Source organism: Meriones unguiculatus, chromosome X (genome assembly GCF_030254825.1).
Source record: "Meriones unguiculatus strain TT.TT164.6M chromosome X, Bangor_MerUng_6.1, whole genome shotgun sequence".
Taxonomy (NCBI): domain Eukaryota; kingdom Metazoa; phylum Chordata; class Mammalia; order Rodentia; family Muridae; genus Meriones; species Meriones unguiculatus.
In genome coordinates, this window is record NC_083369.1 from 117854301 (window position 1) to 117876913 (window position 22613).

The 22613-nt window shown below is 42.4% G+C and overlaps 1 protein-coding gene and 1 pseudogene across 1 annotated transcript; one reads left to right on the forward strand and one right to left on the reverse strand.

Moving 5' to 3' along the window:
• The window catches only part of LOC132649938 (COP9 signalosome complex subunit 5-like), a 101660-nt pseudogene extending 91832 nt beyond the window's left edge, over positions 1-9828 (reverse strand).
• Positions 9829-10068: 240 nt separating this feature from the next.
• LOC132649939 (PWWP domain-containing DNA repair factor 4-like) lies at positions 10069-12162 on the forward strand. The gene has a single exon (XM_060374709.1). The coding sequence runs from the start codon at positions 10069-10071 to the stop codon at positions 12160-12162; it is 2094 nt and encodes a 697-aa protein (XP_060230692.1).
• Positions 12163-22613: the final 10451 nt, after the last annotated feature.

Here is a 22613-nt window from a genome sequence, read left to right on the forward strand (position 1 = left end):
ATTCAACAACTGATACATACTAACCCTCTGATTCATCTTTTAAACGATGGCAAGTCTTTTACCAATAGTCCTAGTCAAGCGTGCTATCAGGGATACCTTATTAGTCTTTACAGTGGTAAGATCAGGAGGCTGATTCTGCTGCTTTGGTGTCTTTTCTTGCACTAGTGACTGCTAACTTGTCAAAGTGCTTTTGCTTCTATTTTCTACCACAGATCCTCAGAGTAATTCTGAGATAGGACAGCCATTTTATTTCTCCAAAGCCTCAGTTTTAATTTAAAAGAGAATCTTCAAAGGTTTGCTGCTGGAAGGCTGGAGTGCAGGTCAATACCTGAACTCTGGAGAGCAATTGTTTGCCTTCTGGGGGCCTCAGGTGGCCCATGTAGAAACAGGAAGTGAGGCCCTTGTAGGATTCGGAGGGTCACAGAGCAACACAGCCACACACAAGTCATTCTCCATGCCCTCTAACATGAAGAGCTCAGGGTGGCCAAGAAAGCAGACACTGGCAACACTGTAACTGCACGTTTTAGGATGTCATAGACCTTTCTAGTGCCAGGGAACTCACCTACTATTGTCTAGGGGGAATATTTCTATATTGATTAGGATGTAGCCTCCTTTTTAGATAAGGAAAACACCATGTCATTACCATGCAAAAAGTTCAAAGGCATTGTAGATATTTTCGTCTTGGGTCACCAGGTTGGATTTGTGGACTAAAGAACTTTAACCAAGTGAAAAATTGTTGACCATGCCAAGAGGTGAAAACAAGCAAACAGAAAAGAGGGGGGAATTTGTGTTAGAAATGTGGACAATGCAGAATGTCTCCTGGGCACTTTCTGACCTTGCCTTTTCCTTAGTTGACCCTGTATTTACGCACCTGTGGCAATGACTGCATGCAATGTGAAGGAACGTTTGTGTTATGCTCAGAGACAAGTGCTCCCTTCCCTCCCGATAACAGTAAGTACCTGTCATTACCACAGGATGGTCAGAGTGTCAAGACACACAAATCCCCTTTGATAATAACAGGTTATACCATGTCTGTGAGGAGCATTAGGGGGTCCCTGCCAGTGTACTCTGATCTGATGTAACAAACCAATGTCTATGCTACCCCAGAGATCTCATAACTAAGTAAAAAGAAAGGCTTTTCAAACAGAAAATACAGAAAGGGAAAAAAGAACAAAATGGTTGTTGAAAGTATCACAATGCTATGGAATGGGAGTCAAAGTCTGGTATGAGAACAGGGACTCGGTCCATGAGGGAGTATACCTTTCAAGGCATTCCAATTCTATCTGAATCCTATTTGATTAACAAATCAGGAATATTGGCAAGAAAAGATACCTCACTGATACCAGCATGTTCTGAAAAATGTCTCTGGATTTAGAGATATGTCAGTTCTTTTGACTAACAATGGACTGACACTATGTTCTGAAACTAGCCCCAGGGGTGGGACCAAACGATGAGCTTTAGATAACATTAGATCCCTTACAAGCTTTAGATAACTATCCCTATACCTTGACTTTTATGTGGGCACACAGCTTTGTGTGCATTATGTATCTATGTTCATCCCGAGGAACAAAAATTATTCAATCAACAAAAAAGCAGCATTCATATTCTAGTTGCCACGGTGAAAATGCTTTTATGCTTAAGGAATAGAAACCTGAGTTTAGAGAATGGCCCCTAATTCAGTGCCTAAAATCGCTTGCTATCTGGATCTTGCAACCTAGATCCCATGGTGATAGAAGAGAACAAATGCCCTAAAGTTGTCCTCTGACCTCCACACATACACTATGGCACATGTGTGTCTGAATTTATATACATTTTTTGTTATTGTTGTTGTGAGCCTACCTATAATGAATGAACCATCACTCCAGCCCAGAGTAATAAATTTTAAGTAACTTGGATATTGGGAACCCTTAACAGGAGACCCTGAAAGGCCTTTAAGCACTTGGTTTGAAAAGGTTTAAATTTCTGAGAAGTGGAGTAAAAAAATCAATTTACAAAAGAGGGCAAACATAGCTTTGTTTGTTAGGGTGACTGAGCTGTTTCCTGAAGAGAGAAGCATGCTGGGAGGCTGGCTGCCTCTCCTCTTGGCACTGCTGGTGGCTACATGGGTGCTGGCAGTTTGGATCTACCTAACTTGTAGGCAAGGTAAGGATGGTGACTTTGAAAACACATAATGAGATCCTCCCCACCTGCATGTGTGGGAAAAAGACATTGTTGGATGTGGCAGCAGAAACCTGTACTTTAAACCCTTGAGAAAAACAGGTTCAAGAACATCATCAATTACCATTGAAGGCTAGCATGAGCTACACAATGACTTCTTTCAACAAAACCAAAAAGGAGCTCTTAGTGTACCTTGTGAGTTAATCCTATGTCACAGCAGAAGATTAACTTCACAGTTTAAGCTAAGCCACCTGAACTTTCACCTCAAGAATACTTGTGGGGAAAGGATGATGGCACCTACCAGCATGCACCATACAGTCTGAGTGGCACAGGATTCCAAACCCCGAAATTAGTGAGTGAAGGGGCAGGTGAAGCAAGAACATAACATTGAGGCTTCCTGGGTGAGAGGCTACTACCTGGGGGCTGTGACAGTTAAGCTCCAAGTCACCCTTGGACATCTCCAGGGACTGAGAGTGGTAAATATTCAATCAACCTTCACCTCCCCTTGCCCCAAGCATAGACCTCTCAGTGAATGAGACAGCAGAGGCAGGCATCCCAGGTCTGGATCCTCCGTACTCACTGACTGAGACTGCAGAGGTGGCTACCACAAGTATGGGTCTCCCTATGCTGCCTGGAAGCCAAACAGAGGACACCACTGAGCTCACAGATCTCCTACACTCTCATTTGCCCCTGCGGGCCCAAATATGAGAGTAGAGAACAGGGGGAACCCCTGTGACTTCTGATTAGTCCTAGGAGCAAGTGAGTGTTCCTTCAAGTGAGTGCATGCAGATCCAAGGTCCCTCTACACTAACAGCCAGATATCAGATGCCTCCTACCCACATCCTCACAGTTGGCAAAATAGGGTTCCTTGAGACAGTGTTCCCAACATTGAAGCCCCTGTTCTGTGAGTCTACCAGTGGAGTCCAGGCAAACAATTCCTGGAGCCCAGAAAATCAGAATACGAGGTGGACAGTACTAGAGGCCTGTAGGCCATTGATGTATTCATGGCACCTACACATCTACATTGTGCCTGCAAAAAGCACTAGGACCTGTACCCACTCCTACACTTAAGCTCCACATTACAGGCTCTAGCACCCACTCATTAAAGGCACTCTTCCATGCACACTGCCATGCTTGTGCACATGTGCCAGCAACCTTCTACGTTTAGTTACAGTTGAAACACAAAGATCAATGCTCAAACTGGTGGACCTCTCTAAACATCCTAAAGAGTACTCCAGAAACCAGAGACAGATGGGCCCAGTATGAAGTGCAGACACCAGGAACAAATAGCTAAGGTTATGGATAAGAAGATGGTTAGAGGTTGGTTTAAGAACACATCCAACAAAATCAAGGCATCATGGCCACCATTTTATCAGAGGAGAAAGCAGATGGTGGGTGTGCATATACAAATAAGCATGGGACAAAGAACAAAATCACAACTGCAGTGTGGGACCCACAGGTGGAGAGAGTTTTCCATTGCCCTTTACAACTGTAGGCTTTCAGAGAGCACAGGATGACACCATAGGATACAAGCAAATTAGAAAAGATTATTATGCAGTTAGACCCACTCTCGCCAACCACCAAAAGGCTGAAGCTATGCGTATCAGTGCAGGCAAGTACTTGTAATGGGAACAAATCACAAATAAAATGATCAAAAACATTGAGTGCAAAGAAGGGTAACTGCAAAGCAAAAATTATTTGTATGATAGAACACAAGAATCCTCCTGTTTATAATACCCCCATCAGTGTGCCACAGGCCTTCCAGTTCATGATGGAAGGGTAGTGCAAGGGCTTACAAATTGCTACCTAGTGGCCATAGGCCCTGGTTGTCAGCACAATCACTTTTACTGCTTTAAGGAAGTGTTCAGCAAAGAGCTGCATCATGCATCCTTCAAAGGAGATAGTTTTTTTCTCATATAGGTAGTACACAAGCTTTGGTGTGGTTATCGAAGAGAAGAATGCATCCAATAGGGACAAAAATGCCAAGAAGGAATATACAGAACAGTCTGTATGTTCTGGGCTACAAATAGTGGTCACCACAATTATCATGTTGCCCCCAACAGTTGCAATGTAGACAAATGAAAATACAATAAAAACTATTTTCTGGACTTTAGGGTTCTGTGAAAGTCTGAGGAATATAAACTCTGTTAGAAAACTTTGCTTTTGCATAATTTTAAGGAGGATGAAGAAGTAACTGTGTTTATATAATCTGTAATTATTAGAGAAAAATGCTTCAAATAAGTATACATTATCATGAAGAAGTTGGGTAGTAAACAATTTTATCTTCAGTGGGAATTGGATAAAACATGCTTTTCCCAAGACATGTTAATACAATGAACACTAATTGAATTGTGTTTGTGAGTATGTCTTTATGCAGTAATAGAGAGACTAATGTGTAAACAGATAGATGATAGGAATATACATAGGCAGATATATAGATATATAGATTGATTGATAGATAGATAGATAGATAGATTTACTAATAAGTAGAGTTCATAAATTATAGAGAGGATTACAGTATGAGTCAGAAGGGGGAGGGATGTAAGGGAAGGAATTAGGTTTAAAAAAGATATACATGTATAAATTTGTTTTTAACAAAAAAAAATCATTTTCTGTAACCAGTATAAAGAAATCATGTATAATTAAAATGCTGGCTATTTTTACTCCACAAAGCATCCACATGTTTTTTCACAGTGAATTGCTGATTTTTTTTCTCTAGTGGCGTCCTGAAGTGGAATAACAAAAAAGCATTGTGAAACTATTTACATATTACACATGTAGAGAAAACACTTTGTGTTAACCATTTTTCTAATCTGCTTGGAACAAGGTACAGATAAATAGTTTACAATGTCTGATCAGAACTCTTACTTACCAACAGAAAAAAGACAAAATGTACTGTAGAATGCAATTGAAAACCGTCTTCATATTTCAGATTGTCGTGAAGATCCTGAGATTAATTGGAATGTCACATGAGTTAATTTATTCTTAAAAACTATAAAGACCTACAGGAAATGTTTGTCTCTGTTTGTAATGTATATGTTCCATTTGTTGAGATTTCCTTTTAATTCATCAATTTAAATTGTTACCAGAACAGAATATAATGCCTGTTGTCATAGTAAGTGAAAGACAACAAGTTAAGCAGCTGCTTAGAAGTTAGGTAACAAGGAACAATGTCTGTATTATATTATATCTATTTTCTTGGTGAACATTTTAGTAAGAGGTGTTAACTTTAAGCTAACAAAAGATGCTTAACCTGCTATTTTAACACAGACTCTCTGGTTCAAACATACAGGAGCTTTCCTTTGGGATGAACAGAGAAGAAAAGAATTTCATCTTTTTAGACAAGAAGTAAAGAGGAGTGGTGGCCTTTTCACACTCTACGTCCAGATATAAAAGTCAAAACATTTTTATTACTTTGCTGATTTGTGTCTGAGCTTTGTTGACCATGCTAACAGAAGAAATGGTTGAGAATTAAAAGTCAGTGTTCCATTCAGCCTCAGATACAAATTAACAGCAGTCACATAAAGAAGTGTAACTCTAAGTTGAAAAAGATTTAGTGTCTTGAAACATTATAAGTATCAATGATTTATTCATTGTTTCCCATGTTGATACAAGCCAAATTCCTCAAGGTATATGATTTGAAATTCATAAGACTTTTCTGTAAAAATGATGTTTATAAATAGCTTGCCTGCTCAAAGGCGAGGTTTCTGGAAAAACATCAAATGTGAACACTACCTATGCTAAAACGTCCTTAACAATTCTAGTTATAATTCATCCCTTTAAAATCACAGATAGTTTTTCCATAAGAGCACCAGATAAGTATTTCAGCTCTTGAATTCATTTTGTACAGACACATACTCAACCAACTGTTTCTGGTTCCTCTTTTGTGTGGACAATTGAAATACTATTGGTACCTGCCATCTCTTGTCTTGCCTTCTCCCAGAGCCTCTGTGCTTAAAGACCCTGTACCCTGGAGTGATAGAAACATCTTCTGTAGTGTGTGCATGGTTACTTTCTTTCATGCCTGAAGCTACAGGGGTCTGGCTGGGGGGAACTAGGTGACAGAGGTGTAAGTGAACAGTACTTCCTGGTTTCCACAAAGAATTGGCTACTTGCAGAAAACTTTTTCTATGACACTGTGGTTGCCATGACAACAAGGACAAGCCATTCTTTCCTGGTTACAGATGTATTTCTGAAGGATACTCACAGACTGAAGAGGTGAGATCAGTAGACAACCACAGGAAGCATGTAGGTAGGTGCCTTCAGCCAACCTGAGTGACTCTGTGAGCTGACCCTCTGAGTGTGCCCTGGGAGCCTGTGTGCTTGTTCATGGGACAGGAGTTGTTGTCACTACTACTGTTTGAAGTGAAGCCCAAAGGACCCTGCCTTGTCTCTTTGTCCTCAGGTGACAACCCTTTGGTGCCAGCTTTATCATTTCAGGCCATGAAAGCATAGTTCCCCAACACATGTGAATGGATACCTTTTCTCTCTTTGGCGATGATTGTCACTTGTGTGCTTGACAGAATGACTGCATCTATATGGCAGCACCTTAATGCCTAGATAGTTGTGGCGTTTGTTGTCTTAGAGAGAAGCTGGAAGGCATTTAAGGCAGAGGTGTATCTGGGCCTCCCTTTGTGGCTGGGGTGGAGGTTTATGAGTGGGAGGTGGGTGCTGACCTGCAGGCTATTTTTGGAAGATTGTTTATAGGAAGTGGTGATACTCTCCGGGCCTGGATATCTGCCACGGGCCTACAAAAAGATACCTGCCTCTAATACTGGCCACTAATGGCAGTTGTGTATACTGAAGTAAAACACCTGGTGTCATGAATACCCGAGGAGAGAGGAGAGGCCAGACTTTGTTCCCCCAACAGGCATTAGTATGTGTCTGTGTCTGAGACTTTACAGTGCTCTGAATTGGGTTAAGAACCAGCTGGGAATTAGAGAGTGTGCAGCCATGGATTCCCCATAACCCACCAACACATCAGGATCCCTCTGTGTGTCTCTGCTCCTCTGTGTGACCAATATACACTATACCCTTCTTGTACCTTCTCATCAGACTTCCTTTAACCCATGTGTCTGTCTTGCACACAGGAAAGGAAGCTATTGTTCCCATCTGCAGAAAATGTGAATAGACTTCACACACAGCAATTGTGCGCAAGTTCTTGATAAAAGGCCTTTGGTCCCAGGGCTGAAGCATGTACTGAGACAGGGATTTCAGTATTCTACTTCTTCTCTTTGTGCCTCTGGAAAAGAGAGCACTGTTTTTGCCAGAAAGGTAACTATCACAGAAATTTCAGCAAAGCATTGGTTGAAAGTAGTGGTCTGGAGGCAGGTGATGCCTGAAACAGTGGAGGCAGGTGGCAATACCGATAACATTTAAGTAGTCTGTAGGAAGGGCAAGGACTTTCATATGCCCTGGAGCAACAGGCATACAAAGACAGAATACCCAAAGGGGGTGTGGGTGGCGGAGTGTGGACTGATATGAGTGCATGCACATCTCTCTATGTCTGGGTTACAGATGATGCCTGAATAGCATGGTTTGTGGGCTTGAACACACACTTTGTATTCCCAGATATGATTTCTAAGTGAAGTATGTGAGTCTGAGAACGTACTGCCCGAGGGAAGCTGAACATTGTGCAGACCTGTGCAGCGTAAAAAGGGTGCATTTTGTAAGTATAACTCACATATCTGAGGTTTCTAAGGGTACCCTGTGAGGCATGGTGTCTGGATGGTGGTGATGTGGTTGGGCCTGATGGTGCTCATTCATCCTTGCTGGAGGGCCAGTTCAAGGAAGATCCAGAAGAAGACAGCCTAAGGTACCTGAGGGGGTTATAGTTTCCTCTGTGTTCTCAGGAGACACCTGTGTCCCAACGTCTAGGACTCCAAGGGAGCTGCATCAGAGGGAGCCAGCTAACCATGTTAGATGATATAGCCTCATCAGAGGAAGGGTTCCTGTTGGTGATCACTAAAATGAACTCCATACTTCCAACATACGCATTTAGTGCTGCATCATCCAGCAGATGTGGCCTGAGACACACCTAGCCTCCTTTATGTAGATAGCCACTTTATGCATTGTGAGATCAGATTTGAAGTCAGTAATGCTTGGAAGGGAATGCAACAGGAGAGACACTGCACATTTGCATTGTGAATAGGGGGCTACCGTGTACCACCAGTAGTTTATGGATACAGGGTTTCAGAAGGAAAGGACTGAGGAATTGAGGAGAATGTCATTGCTCTCCACCCCCTACTTCTGTAAGGTTAGGAATTCCTAGGATAAGATCTGGGGTCTCTATGCTCGGTATGGCCACACTCACAGAGGAGACCTCTTGTAATGGGAGTTCCCAAGATGATTTGTGTCACAGGAGCCCCCAGTTCACAGTGCTCTGTTTCACTATGGCTCATGGTGCCCTGGTAATGTCAAGAATCAAATTTGCATCCTAGCATGAATAGTGAACATGGGTGGCATGTGGGTCTTTCTTGGTTCTTCCTCTGTGTTGTAGTTCTTCTCAGCAAGCACAGCCTCTTGAGGATCAGACAGATGAGTTTTCCTTCAGGTGACATGCACACTGCTGATAGGAAACTGGCCGGCTCAAGGAAGAAGCAGTCAAGAGCAGATTAGCTACCACCATAAACACACACACACAGAGGGAGAGACAGAGAGAGACAAACAGACAGATGGACAGAGAGGAGAAGAAAGGGTTGAAATTACACTGAGATGGTTAAGGGGAGGACTATGTTGAGAGGGACAGTATGGAGGAACATGAAGAGGAGAGCTGCAATACAGATGAGATTGAATATCACGAGACCTAGGGATGGGCACATGACCATCCATATCATCAAGTAGCTACTTTAATTTCCTGTCTAAGACTTTATGGATTAACATTAGGGCACAGAGGTTGGAGACAGGAGAGGTCAGTGATCTGTAATCTCTTGGATGAATAGTGCTCATCACAGGCAGATATGGGTGTGCAGGGTCTACCATAGGCTTGACATTGCAGCAGGAGGGTGCACAGTTCCAACAGAGACACTTGTCTCCCTGTCATGTCACATAACCCTGTTGCTTGCCATCTGAAATCACTGAGTCTTCCAATTAATTAATAAGCATGTCTGTTTAGTAAAGAAGTAGCTTCTCTTTGGGGATCTCGCCAAGTGTGCCCTGTAGACACTTGATGCCATAGTGAGGTCCACAATGGAAACAGAACTAAGCTGAAAGATTGGTGGTGGGCTGGTGGGGTAGCCAGAAGCTATGAAAGCAGCCATCTTCTCTTACCATGTTATGCGAATCACCATGAAGAGTTCCCCACCTCCTTGCTGCTCAACTTAGAATCACACAAGTATGGAAGGCTCATGCACTAGGTTGTCCATAGGCATCCTGGGGTTGGCAGAGCAGGACTAGCTCCCTAGGAAAGAGAACAATGAGGTTTCCTTGCAAAAGAATCCCAGGGAGCCCTAAGGTACTGACTGGTGGGCAAGAAAATGCACAGCCTTTGTAATGACATCCACCTCTCTGGGATGAAGTTAAACACTCCAGACTTGGGGTGGGGAACAACATTATTACAACTGTTTCCCATCTGCTCTGGACCTTTTGCATATCTTCTCCCACATCTGTATAACAGGCTTTGTGAGCTCCCTTGATTACCCTTGCCTCACCTGACCGCATTGATGAGTCCATGCTGGCTAAAGCCTATTTATTTCCTTCCTAATGCAACTCTGCTTCCTTCTCCCACCATGCAGGGGAAGCCCACATAACCCTGAGGGAAGTCAGCTCCAGCTCCTCCACCAGAATCTGGAAGGAGGCCAGTAGCACAGGCAGGAGAGCCTGGCCAGAGACAACTGCCAGGCAGTCACATTGCCCACCAAAACCAAAGTGCTCACGCTGTAGTGATCAGCACAGCCCCAGAGTACTGTCACCATGAACTCTGCAGAGTATGTGCTGTGTGGCTGGAAGGGTCAGCTGTGGCCTGCAAGGGTGTTGTCCAGACCCAGGACATCAGCCCATAGTAAGAGGAGAGGGGCACCTTTCCTGGAGGTGCAAATCTTGCCTATGGGGGAGAAGACAAGAGTGAGGAGCACCAAAGCAAGGCCACTATCCAAGTCTGAAATTGTGAGCCTTGCCTCCATGGCAGGGAAGGAGTCACAGGGCAATGGCTCACCAAAGCAGACCAGAGCATACAGAAGAGCCCTCAAGGTGGCTCTCGATATCCTGGGGGAGGGAGGCTGTTTGCAAGGTGGAAGGACAGGTGGCCAAAGAACCAGCACAAGAACAAGTCCTCAAAAGGTTCCAAAAGAGCAGGCCAACTCCAAACCACGTCCTCGCTTTCGCCTGCGCGTGCGTCTGTGCTTCCAAAAGCACAACCAGAAAGGCCAAGAGCTCTCCCAGAGGAGTCCTGGAAAGCAGCACCGTCAGGGTCCTGTGTTGCCAGTGGGCTCACAGAAAGTGCCCACAGTGCGAGGTGGAAAAGCCCAGGCACACACCACTGTTGGGCCTCCACACTTTGAGATGAAACAGAATGTCCTAAGAGGCATCAGAGTACGGCCATGTCACACAACACTGGAAGGAAATTCTGGTCGTAATGCATGCATGAAAAAGCTAAACACATCCAAACCCAAGTCTTTGACTGCCTCAGCCTCCAGGCAGAGTGTACGGGCTAAGAAAGAGCAGCAGGCTGCTTCTGGGCCACTGAGGTGCATCTGGTCTTCGCCCAAAGCCCTCAAGCAACAAGCACGTTTTGCTGACCTACACACCAGGGCTACTGGAGGCCAAAGGAAGAATGCCTTCCATGAGAGCAAGGAGGACCACGGCCCGGGCACCCTGAAGCCAGCTGCAAACTCGGCCTCAGCAGCTTGCATGCCTCCAATCCTGAGGCTGCGAAGATCCCTCCGCATTGCTAACAGGAAAAGGAAGATCCACGTGCTGTGTCCACATTGCAGGGTGCCAGAACTGGAACCGTGTGCTCACTCAAAGGTGACGAAGACCAGGTTCAAGAGGAGGCGTTCCACCATTCAAAAAGCACGCCAAGCTGCCAAGGTGGCTTCTGCCCAGCTACAGAATACCATTGAACGAGGAATGCTGGTCTGGTTCAAATTTCAGGACCTTCCATTCTGGCCAGCGGTGGTAAAAAGTGTCAGCCAAAATGACAAGATGGCGAGGGTGTTGTTGATGGAAGCTAACATGCAGTTTGAGCACAAGGGTGTCCGTGCCCCTCTACACAAGTTGAAACATCTGGACTGTGGAGAAAAAATATCACTCATAAGAAGAGCCAGCAGAGTGTACAGCCAGGGCATCAGCTGGTGCCTCACAGTGATCGACCACTACAGAGAGGGCCTGGCCTGTGGCGCCTACCTGGGCTCCTTTATGGGCTATTACACTGCCCAAGTCAGTTACCCGCTAAGGAGGGCCATCCAGGAAGGAGACCTGCACATTGATTTCCCTAAGGTGAGCTATGTGGACCTGGAAGATTGGGAGGAGGAGAATGCCCCAGGTGGGAAAGGCCCCCGCAAGAAAGTTCTGCCTGACCGTATGAGGGCTGCTTGGGACAGAGCCAACCAGAAGCTCGTGGACTTCATAGTGAAGAGAAAGGGGGCCGACCAGCACCTGCGGGAGATTGTGCAGGGCAGAAAACCGTCCAGGTGGGTGGACAATCTTTGGAAATCAAGGGGGGAAGACTTCTGTATTGAGACCTACCTGGAGGATGACGACCAGTTGCATCTTGTGGCCAGGCATTTGCAAGAAATATGCAAGGAAGCAGATGAGGCTCTGCTCTCCCTGACTAGAGGAGATAAAGTGCAGTTTACCATGGACGTTCTTCTTCCAGAAGCAATCATCTGCTCCATCGCTGCCCTCTATGAGCTCAGCTACAAGGAGGCAGAAGAGAAGTACCTGCATGGCCCACCAGTGCACTACCGTGAGAAAGAGCTCTTTGAAAAGAACCTCTTAAAGGCAGCCCGGAAGAGGTCAGCAGTCAGAATTGGGGCTGCCAGGGCCCCTCATGCACCCATTCCTTAGAAGGGTGCTCACTGCTATCAGCCATCACCCCTGCAACTCCCAAGAGAGGAGACAGGAAGGAACTCCAAAAAGGAACATCTGGGAGACTGTGGGGTGTACTTTGGGCACTGGGACAACTGCTCGCTGAGTGTTTCTTTCCCCACCTCGAAATAAATATTTTCTTTCCTGATTGACAGTGCAGATGTCTACATGGGCTCTACAGACAGACAGATTCTGTTAGCTTCAGGCCAGACCAGCCCTCTCTGGCCTGTGCCTAGGTGTGCACAAGTCCTGTGGGTGCACTTCCCTGGAACCTTGCCAGCCCTGAGTGGAGCATTGGCTATCTTGGCATAGCCTTGCCCTCTCTGCAGTTTCCCAACATACCCAGCCAGCACATCAGGTTAATGATGACACCTGTCTCTGACTTCCCCACACTTCCTGTCCTCTTTTCTCTAAGGTGCTATGGATGGAGCCAGCTTAGCTTCCACAATTTTCTTTCTCCATTACCTCCTTCTTCACTCACTCACAATGAAGAAGAGGAACAGATATGTGTATTGAGGCAGTTGGTTAAAGCCAGAGAAAGGAAGTGAATGTACTCCCGGAGTTAGTCTGATTTCAAAGATCATGATGTATTGCGTTTTACAACCTCTCACTCTCTCTCTCCTTCCCTTCCTTTATTCTTCCCTCTCTACTCTCTCTCATCTTTCTGCACCTTCCTCCCTCCATCTCCCTCTTTCCCTCCCTGCCTCCCTCCCTTTCTCTCTGTATGTGTGCACAAACGTGAGGATGTCATAGGTCAAAATCTGGTGTCTCTTCACTTATTTTTTCTGCTTTCTGAGACAGGATCTCTGATGGAACGTGTTGCTCACTGATTGTGCTAGAAGAGGTATCCAGGCAGCTCTTTCCATCCTCCTGTCTCTGTCACCCCAGTGCACAGATTAAACATGCCTGTCCATATACTTTTCTTTTAAATGAGTACTGGATGGTGAACTCATGTTTTCACCCCATGCAGGAAACACTTTATATTCTCAGCCATTCTCCAGTCCCCCAGAGACTACATTCTCTTAATGAGAAAGGTCTGCCAATCTCATGGGCTGACTGTCTGCAGCAGCAGACAATAGTATCTCTGCTTTTCTCACATTTCTGAGATCAAAACTTCTAGACTTCTGGTGTTGGCCAGAAGAGGGAGAGCGGCCTTTCATTCCTTGGAGTCACTGACACCTTGGGTGTACTGATGAGAAGCAAGCTTGCCATACCTCCCAGACTGGCCTGTTTTCCCCTCTTGAATCACAGTCCTTTATGTGTTTTGGAGATACACATGAATCGGTGCCTCTGTGGACCCTGAAGTACAACTTTATAAGCAGCTGTCCCCTTGGTTTCTGCCAAATCCCTGTAAATATGCATTTGTACTCCAGCCTATGTCCCTGGATACATGATACCTTTTCCCTTCCTGTTGCACTGGAGAATGGTGAGCATTAGCCCTTGATACTAATTAGTGCCTTTCCTTTGTGTATCCAGTGGGCTCTTACCTGTGAAAAAGGGCAAGAATGACACAGGTGCTTGTATTCTCGGTAGTGGGGGCACAAAGACAAAAACACTGAGGCTTGCCAACCAGCCAGTATAGGTGCATTGGCAAGCATCTTGTTCTGTGAGAGACCCTGTCAAAAAAAGAACAAAAGAAAAACAAATATACTAATTTGGAGTGTAAATGAGGGAGACACCTGATATCAACTTCTGGCCTTCAAGTTCAGGTGCACACAAAAATTATCATGTACACACACCAAAAATATATGAATGAAGAAGACTTTTTAAATGTAATCATATTTTTCCCTCTGCTATGAGCCATCTCTCTGTAAAAGACACCGACACTGTATAACTCAATCCTCCTTGCTTTTGAAAAGTTTATAAATCATAGTCATCTCCTTTAGTCCTGCTTTTGACTCCATCTAGGATAGGAATGAATAACTCCAATCTGTTAATGGATTTTCCAGGAGAAGCTCAAATCTAAATTCTCTGTGTTCTACATACCCAAGCACCATGCCAGTGCAGGTCTCAGAGGCTTCATGTCAGACATAGTCTCACCTGCATAGTCAGCCTCTACTATGACTTTAACTGACACTGCCCCCTTTTGCATTATGTTCTGACAACAAAACCCTCTGTCCTCACCTTCTACCATTCATGTCCCCTAACAGCACCACCTACCCTGCCTGTAGCATCCTCTTTCAGAGCTAAAACTCTTTTCTTCCTTCTCAACTTTCAAGTGAATTTTGTGCCATTTCTACTACTTACTTTGAGCACTGACATGGAACAAGAGAACACATGATTGCCCTACTGCTACACTAATCTGCCCACATTCCTGTTATCTCCTTGTCTCCTGGTTCTTATCTTTCCTACCAGTAATTCTGTCTTGGTTTCTTGAGACTCTGGGGTCCTCAAAGTTCCCTATTCATTTGGGAATAGATGTGAATTGAGTTTTCCACCTTTTCTTTTGCTTAACTTTTAGATCTGCAATCTCTGACACCCACTCTCATGGTCACATTTTCACTACCTATTATCCACAGCTAATGCTAAAGATCATGATCTCTCTCTCAGTTTGGGTTTTACAGCTGTGAAGAGACACCATGCCCATAGCACTCTGAGAAATATAAACATTTAGTTTGCTTTGGTTTACAGTTTCAGAGTATGTTGTTGGCTATAGGCTTGCTGTATATTGCCTTTACTATGTTTAGGTATGTGCCTTGTATCCCCGATCTCTCCAAGACTTTAAACATGAATGGGTGTTGGACTTTGTCAAATGCTTTATTAACATCTAAGGAGATGATCATGTGGTTTTTCTCCTTCAGTTTGTTAATGTGGTGGATTACATTGATGGAATTCCGTATGTTGAACCATTCTTGCATGCCTGGGAAGAAGCCTACTTGGTCATGGTGGGTGATATCTTTGATGTGTTCTTGAGTTCGGTTTGCAAGGATTTTATTGAGTATATTTGTATCAATGTTCACTGAGTTCAGTTCTTTATCTGTCTGAGGATAGATGAAGCATCGTTGGTCCCAGTAAGGAATATCGCCAAATGAAAAAAAAAAAAAAAAGCTACATCTACTTACAGGCCTCAATGCATTGCTTCTTATATTTTATTACATGATTTAGGTAGCCTCGGTGTTTGAATGAAAGTTGTTACATTTGAGTGAAAGGTATCTATATTATAAACCCTTGCCTGGTACACACAGAAACACACACTTCTGTTGTAAGAGAGACAGCAGATCTAAACAGGACACTATGATTAACATTTTAATGTTAATCATTAAAATCCCATGGAAGCTGTAAGTACTCTAATATAAGTACAACCTTTATCAAAACAGTCTCTATGGGGTGATTTGGAAACCAAAAATTGAGAGCTGATAATACCTATAAACTCTGCTTCTCACACACGTGAAGCTGTATGTAGAGTGTACCTAAAGGCTTAGTAGGCATGACCATCACTGACATCATCACACACCCCAGAGAGGACATAAAGAGGAGGATTCAATACCTTCTATGGGAGTTGTACCTAAACCTCATATTTATGGCCTACATATGAAACAAGCATCAGACAATTTCAAATTGGAGACATTCTAGGTGTTTGACAAGTTCATGCAAACAATGGCCAGAGGAGGCAGAATTTGCAAGAGGGACTAAATACCTGAACCAGTAATCACTGTGCTGTGTCCTTTAGCACACCCTAACCCTAAGCTGTACAAAAAGTAGTTAATTCACCTTAGGCATAATTACGACCTGGTCGTAATTATATATATATATATATATATATATATATATATATATATATAATTATTTTGCCTTGTACTTAGAATAGTTACTTATATCATGTTTAGGCATTATTATGACCTGGTTAATGTTTACATTTGGAAATTAATTATGGCATAAATATGACTGTGTGTCAAGTCAACACAGGTTGCAGTTGTGATGGGTTTTCTTGGTTGTCAACTTTATTACACTAGAATTAACTAAAACCCTAAAATGGATGGATACCCCCAAGAGGATTTTTTTTTCTTGATTTGAAGTTAGAATATCTACACATAATCTAGAATTTGAGGTAGGAAGGCATGTCTTTAACTTGGACCATGATGGAGGAAGATACACCTTAATACAGTGTTTTGAGCAAGAAAACCCCACCTCTAGTCTGGGCCACACCTTCTTCTAGAAGCCTATATAAGGTCGTAGAAGAAGCTTTTTTTTCTTTAGCTGCTTACTATCACTTTTTAAGCAAGCCCATTCCTTCACTACTTCTTTGAGATTCCAACCTAGACTAAAGATAACCTGAGACATCCAGCCTTATGGACTGGCAACTACTTGGTTCAAGAACTTTGTCATCATAGATGGCCATAGTTCAAATGACTGGACCACAACCTCTAAGTCATTAAAAAAAAAAAGAAACTTTCTGTATAGAGAGGATGATTCTTTAGGTTCTGTTATTCAATATGGAACACATTAATATAATTATATGTGTGCGCAAGATAGAGAGGTTCCCACTTAAATGAAGAATGAAAATCCAAATGCCTTGCTTCCGTGGGCCAAGACCTGAAACTCAACCCATATGAAGAGTAGAAGACAGAACTTTTTACCTTTGATTTGACCACACTAATCTTGAGACTCAAAGAGTTACTTCCTACACACTGTCAGTGCCAGAAGTCAGATCTGTTCCACATATCTTCACAAGAATAAAGCAGTCAAGCGGAAGAAACATTTCCTCAATATACTCTGAGATCTGCTATGGTAAAAGAGCAGCATCAACTATCTCTCTCTTCCTAGCCTTGCACATACACACTCTCCAGCAGATGCATGTGGACCCTGATGCAGGCTCCATATTCTCCAGCTAGTTTTAAGGCTCCTCCTAATGTTGCTTACCTCAACCATCTAGAGGGATTCCTTACCTCATCTCTACACTGAGGATAGTTTTATCAATTCAGCATTTCATCAGACCATCAGGCAGGCCTAATCTTCATTGTCATTCTTCCTGAGAGGTAACAAATATGTTCCAATCTGACAATCAGTGATATTGTGGCAGGATCCATAGCCCAGGTTGGCTTCAAACTCACTGTAAAGAATGGCCTTGAATTTCTGATCCTCTCTCCCTTCCCTCCTCAATTATAAGTCTTTAGACAGATAGCACCATGCTTGGTTTGTGCGATCTTGGTGATGGAACCCTGGGGTTCATGCATGCAACTTAGCCCAAACTACTCTACTCTTATTTTATATTTATGAGACAAGGCCTTGCTATGTACCCCTAAATGGCCTGGAACTGACTTAATAGAGAAGGCTGGTTTTGAATTCAAGGTGTTTTTCTCATGCCTTATCTTCTAAATGCTGCATCTTCTAAGCATGCATCACCATGCCTGGTTTTCTTTTTGTTTCATTTTTGTGTATGTGTGTTAGTTTATGCATGTACTGGCAGAAACAAGAAGTCAATGTTGACTGTCTTTTTAATCTCTCTCTCTCTTGAGATGGTATCTCTTACTGAAGCAGGAGCTCATTGATTTGAATGGAACATCTGGCTAGCAAATTCTGAGGATCAATCTGTCTCTACTGACCTAGAGACAGATTTCAAGCAAGCAACACAAAACTGGCTGGAAATCAAAATTGGTCCTCATAAGTATTCCACATCCAAAGTTGTTGTTTGAGACAGGGTCCTCTCAGAGACTCCAGGCTGACCTCAAATTATGGTCTTGAATTCCCTTTCCTCCTGTCTCCACCTCCCAAGTGTTAGGATTACCTCCTTGCACCACTGCAGGCTTATCTTTGATCCAGAAGCCATTAAGTTGTGAGTCTGTAGAACCTGAGATCAGAAGACATTCCTATGCAGCAACCCTCTTTAGTTTGTGCTGCATTATCAGGTTCCGCCTCATTCTCAGTCTCTGACCATGATTTTGCAAGGAGAAAAAGTATGGGTTGAGAGAGACAGAGAGAGAGAGAGAGAGAGAGAGAGAGAACGAATGACCACAACAGTCTGGGAAGATGACTCAGTCTGTAAAGCAGTTACAAGATAACTCAGTCTGTAAAGCAATGAACAAGAATGAGAAACTGACTGACTCTGAGATCCCTTCCAAAAACCTGGGCATGGTAGATGCAGAGACAGTTGGATCCCTAAGGCTCACTGTCCATGGAGTTTAGCATAAATTTGGCGCCAAAAGAGAGGATGCACAACTCCTGATGAACAGTTGTCCTCTGGCCGCCATATGTATTTTCACCTGTGCACACAAACACATATGCTCACACATAACACGTATCTGAAAATGCATGTATGAATACACCTGCACACATACACTAGCATTCTTAAAATTGAACTGAGACTCAATGGGCCAGTTTTGCACATGCTGCTGCAAATTCCTTAAAAGAGATGAGAAGTAGAAAGGTAAAGATTACACAGAGAGAGTGCTCCAGCACTGACTTAGGCCAAGAGTTATAGTGGACTATACCAGGTCTATAGAATCAGTTTCAGTACAGCCAAGGCTAGAGAGAGAAACCCTGTTTCAATAATCTTTTATTTTTTATATTTTATATTATATTAAAAACTATTTATTATAATTTTTTCACTTTGTATCCCAGCTATAGCTCCCTCCCTCATCCCTTCCTAATCCTGTGGTCCCTCCTTTTTCTCCTCTCATTCCCCTTCCCCAATCCAAAGACAGGGGAGGACATCTACCACTTCCATCTGATCCCAGCTTTTCAGGTCTCATCAGGACTGGCTACATTGTCTTCCTCTGTGGCCTGGTAGGGATGCTACCCCGCAGTGGAGATGGTCAAAGAGCCAGCCAATGAGATCATGTCAGAGATATTCCCTGTTGCCAAGGGAACCCACTTGGACACTGAACTGCCATGGGCTGTATCTGAGTGGGGGTTCTAGGTTAACTCCATGCGTGGTCCTTGGTTGGAGTATCCATCTCAGAAAAGACCTCTGTGCCCAGATTTCTTGGTTCAGTTGCTATCCTTGTGGATTTCAAGTCACCTCCAGGGCTTTCTATCTCCCTCTTCATTCATAAGATTCCCTGAGCTCTGCCCAAAGTTTAACTATGAGTCTCAGCATTTGCTTTAATACCCTGCTTGGTAGGGTCTTTCAGAGGTCCTCTCTAAGTAGGCTAGTGTCTTTTTCCTTGATTTCACACTCTTCCAATGTCTATTCCATTTGCCTTTGTGAATAAGGATTGAGCATCTTACACCAGGTCCTCCTTGATTAGCTTCTTTAGATGTGCAGATTTTAGTATGATTATCCTATATTATATGTCTAATACACACTTATAAGTGAGTATATACCATGTGCATCTTACTGCTTCTTGGATACCTCACTCAGGAAGATCACCATTTGCCTGGAAATTTCATGATTTACTTATTTTTATTTGCCAAGTAGTAATCTATTGTGTAAATGTACCAGCATTTTTGTATCCATTCTTCAGTTAAGGGACAGACATCTGGCTATTAGGAATAAAAGTGCTACAAACATGCGTGAGCAAATGTCCTAGTTATATACTTGAGCGACTTATAGATATAGGCCTAGGAGTGGTACAGCTGGATCTGGAGGTAGCACAATTCCTAATTGTCTGAGAAACTGCCAGAATGATTTCCAAACTTGTTTTACAAGTTTACATTCCTGCCAGCAGTGAACGTAGGTTCCTCTTTCTCCACATCATCTCCAGCATGTGTGGTTACTTGAGTTTTTGATCTTCGCCATTCTGGTGGTTGTAAGTTGAAATCTCAGGGTCATTTTGATATGCATTTTCCTGATAACTAAAGATATTGAGCATTTCTTTTAGCGTTTCTCTGCCATTCGATACTCCTCTTGAGAATTCTTTGCTTAGCTCTGTACTATATATTTTTTTTTTTGGATTACTTGATTTGTTGCTTTTTAACTTATTCTGTTTCTTTGCCAGTACCATGCAGTTTTTATTACTAATGCTGTGTAGTACAGCTTGAGATCAGGATGTAGAAACCTCCAGAAGGTCTTTCATTTTATAGGATAGGTTTAGTGATTCTGGATTTCTTGTTGTTCCATATAAAATGGAGAATTTTTCTTTCAAGGTCTGCAAAGAATTGTGTTGGTATTTTGATGGGAATTGCATAGACTCTGTAGATTACTTTTGGCAGGATGGCCATTTTCACTATGTTAATCCTACTCTATTCATCTTCCGGTATCGTATACTATTTCTATCTTCAGAGACTTCAAATTTTGTTTTGTTTTGTTTTGTTTTGTTTTGTTTCATAGAAGCCTTTGACTTGCTTCGTTATAGTTACACCAAGGTACTTTATTTTCTTTGTGGCTATTGTGAAAGGTGATGTTTCCCTAATTTCTTTCTCAGCCCAATTGTCTTTTGTATACAGGAGAGCTATAGATTATTTTTGTGTTAATTTTGTATCCAGCCACTTGCTGAAGTTGTTTATCAGCTATAGAAATTCCTTGGCAGAATTTTTGGAGTCACTTATGTATACTATAATATCATCTGCAAATACAGATAATTTGACTTCTTCCTTCAAGTATGCTTCATGCCAGGCATGCAGGGGTGGTTCAATATACGGAAATCCATCAATGTGATCCACCACATAAACAAAATGAAGGAGAAAAACCACATGATCATCTCTTTAGATGCTGAAAAGGCATTTGACAAAATCCAATATCCATTCATGTTTAAACTATTGGACAGATCAGGTATACAAGGCACATACCTGAACATAGTAAAGGCGATATACAGCAAGCTTATAGCCAACATCAAACTCAATGGAGAGAAACTTAAATCATTCCCACTGAAATCAGGGACAAGGCAAAGCTGTCCAATCTCTCCATATCTCTTCAACATTGTTCTTGAAGTCCTAGCCAGAGCGATAAGACAATTGAAGGAGATCAAGGGAATACAAATTGGAAAGAAGGAAGTAGTCAAAGTATCACTGTTTGCAGATGATATGATAGTATACCTGAGTAAACCCAAAAACTCTACCAGGGAACTCCTACAGCTGATTAACACCGTCATCAAAGTGGCTGGATACAAAATTAACTCAAAAAAAGTCAGTAGCCTTCCTGTATACAAAGGACAAAAGGGCTGAGAAAGAAATTAGGGAAACAACACACTTCACAATAGCCACAAAGGACATAAAGTACCTTGGTGTGAACCTAACCAAGCAAGTCAAAGACTTGTATGAAAAAAAATTTCGAGTCTCTGAAGAAAGAATTAGAAGATGATATCAGAAGATGGAAAGATCTCCCATGTTCATGGTTTGGCAGGATCAATATAGTAAAATTGGCCACCTTACCAAAAGCAATCTACAGATTCAATGCAATTCCCATTAAATTACCAACACAATTCTTTACAGACTTTGAAAGAAAAATTCTCACCTTCATATGGAACAACAAGAAACCCAGAATTGCTAAAACAATTCTCTACAGTAAAACATCTTCAGGAGGTATCTCCATCCCTGATATCAAGCTGTACTATAGAGCAACAATACTAAAAACTGCATGGTATTGGCATAGAAACTGACTCATGGATCAGTGGAATCGAATAGAAGACCCTGACATAAATCCTTTCCAAACTGAATCCCTTTGATCTCTTTTAATTGTCTTATTGCTCTAGCAAGGACTTAAGGAGCTTTGTTGAAGAGATATGGAGAGAGTGAACATCATTGCCTTCTCCCTGATTTCAGTGGGATTGATTTAAATTTCTCTCCTTTTAGTTTGATGTTGGCTATACGTTTGCTATATATTGCCTATAATATGTTTAGGTAAGTACCCGTGTACCTGATCTCTCCATGACTTTAAACAAACGAATGTTGGATTTTATCAAATGCTTTTTCAGCATCTAAGGAGATGATCATGTTTTTTTTTTTCTTTCAGTATGTTTATATGGTGATTAAATGGATGGATTTCTGTATATGGAATCACCCCTGCATACCTTGGAGGTAGCCTACTTGGTTATAGTGGATGATATCTTTAATGTGCTTTGGATTCAGTTTTTGAGTATTTTGTTGACTATTTTTTGCATCAATTTCCATAAGGAAGATTTGCCTGAAATTCTCTTTCTTTGTTTGGTCTGTGAGAGGCTTCGTTATCAAGGTGACTCTGGCTTCATAGATTGAGTTTGATACTGTTCTTCTGTTTCGGTTTTATATAAAAGATTTGAAGAGTATTGGTTGCTAGCTCTTCTTTGCAGGTCCAGTAGAATTCTGCCCTGAAACCTTCTAACACAGTTGTTTTTTTTTTTTTTTTTTTTTTTTTTTTTTTTTTTTTTTTTTATGGGAGACTTTTGATGACAGCATCTATTTCCTTAGGGGATATAGGACTATTTTTTTGGTTTACCTTGACTTGATTCGGCTTTGCTAAGTGGAATTGATCATAAAAAAATATCCATTTCATTTAGATTTTCAAATTTTATGGTGTATAGGCTTTTGAAGTAAGGCCTTATGTTTGTTTGGATTTCCTCAGTCTCTGCTGTTAT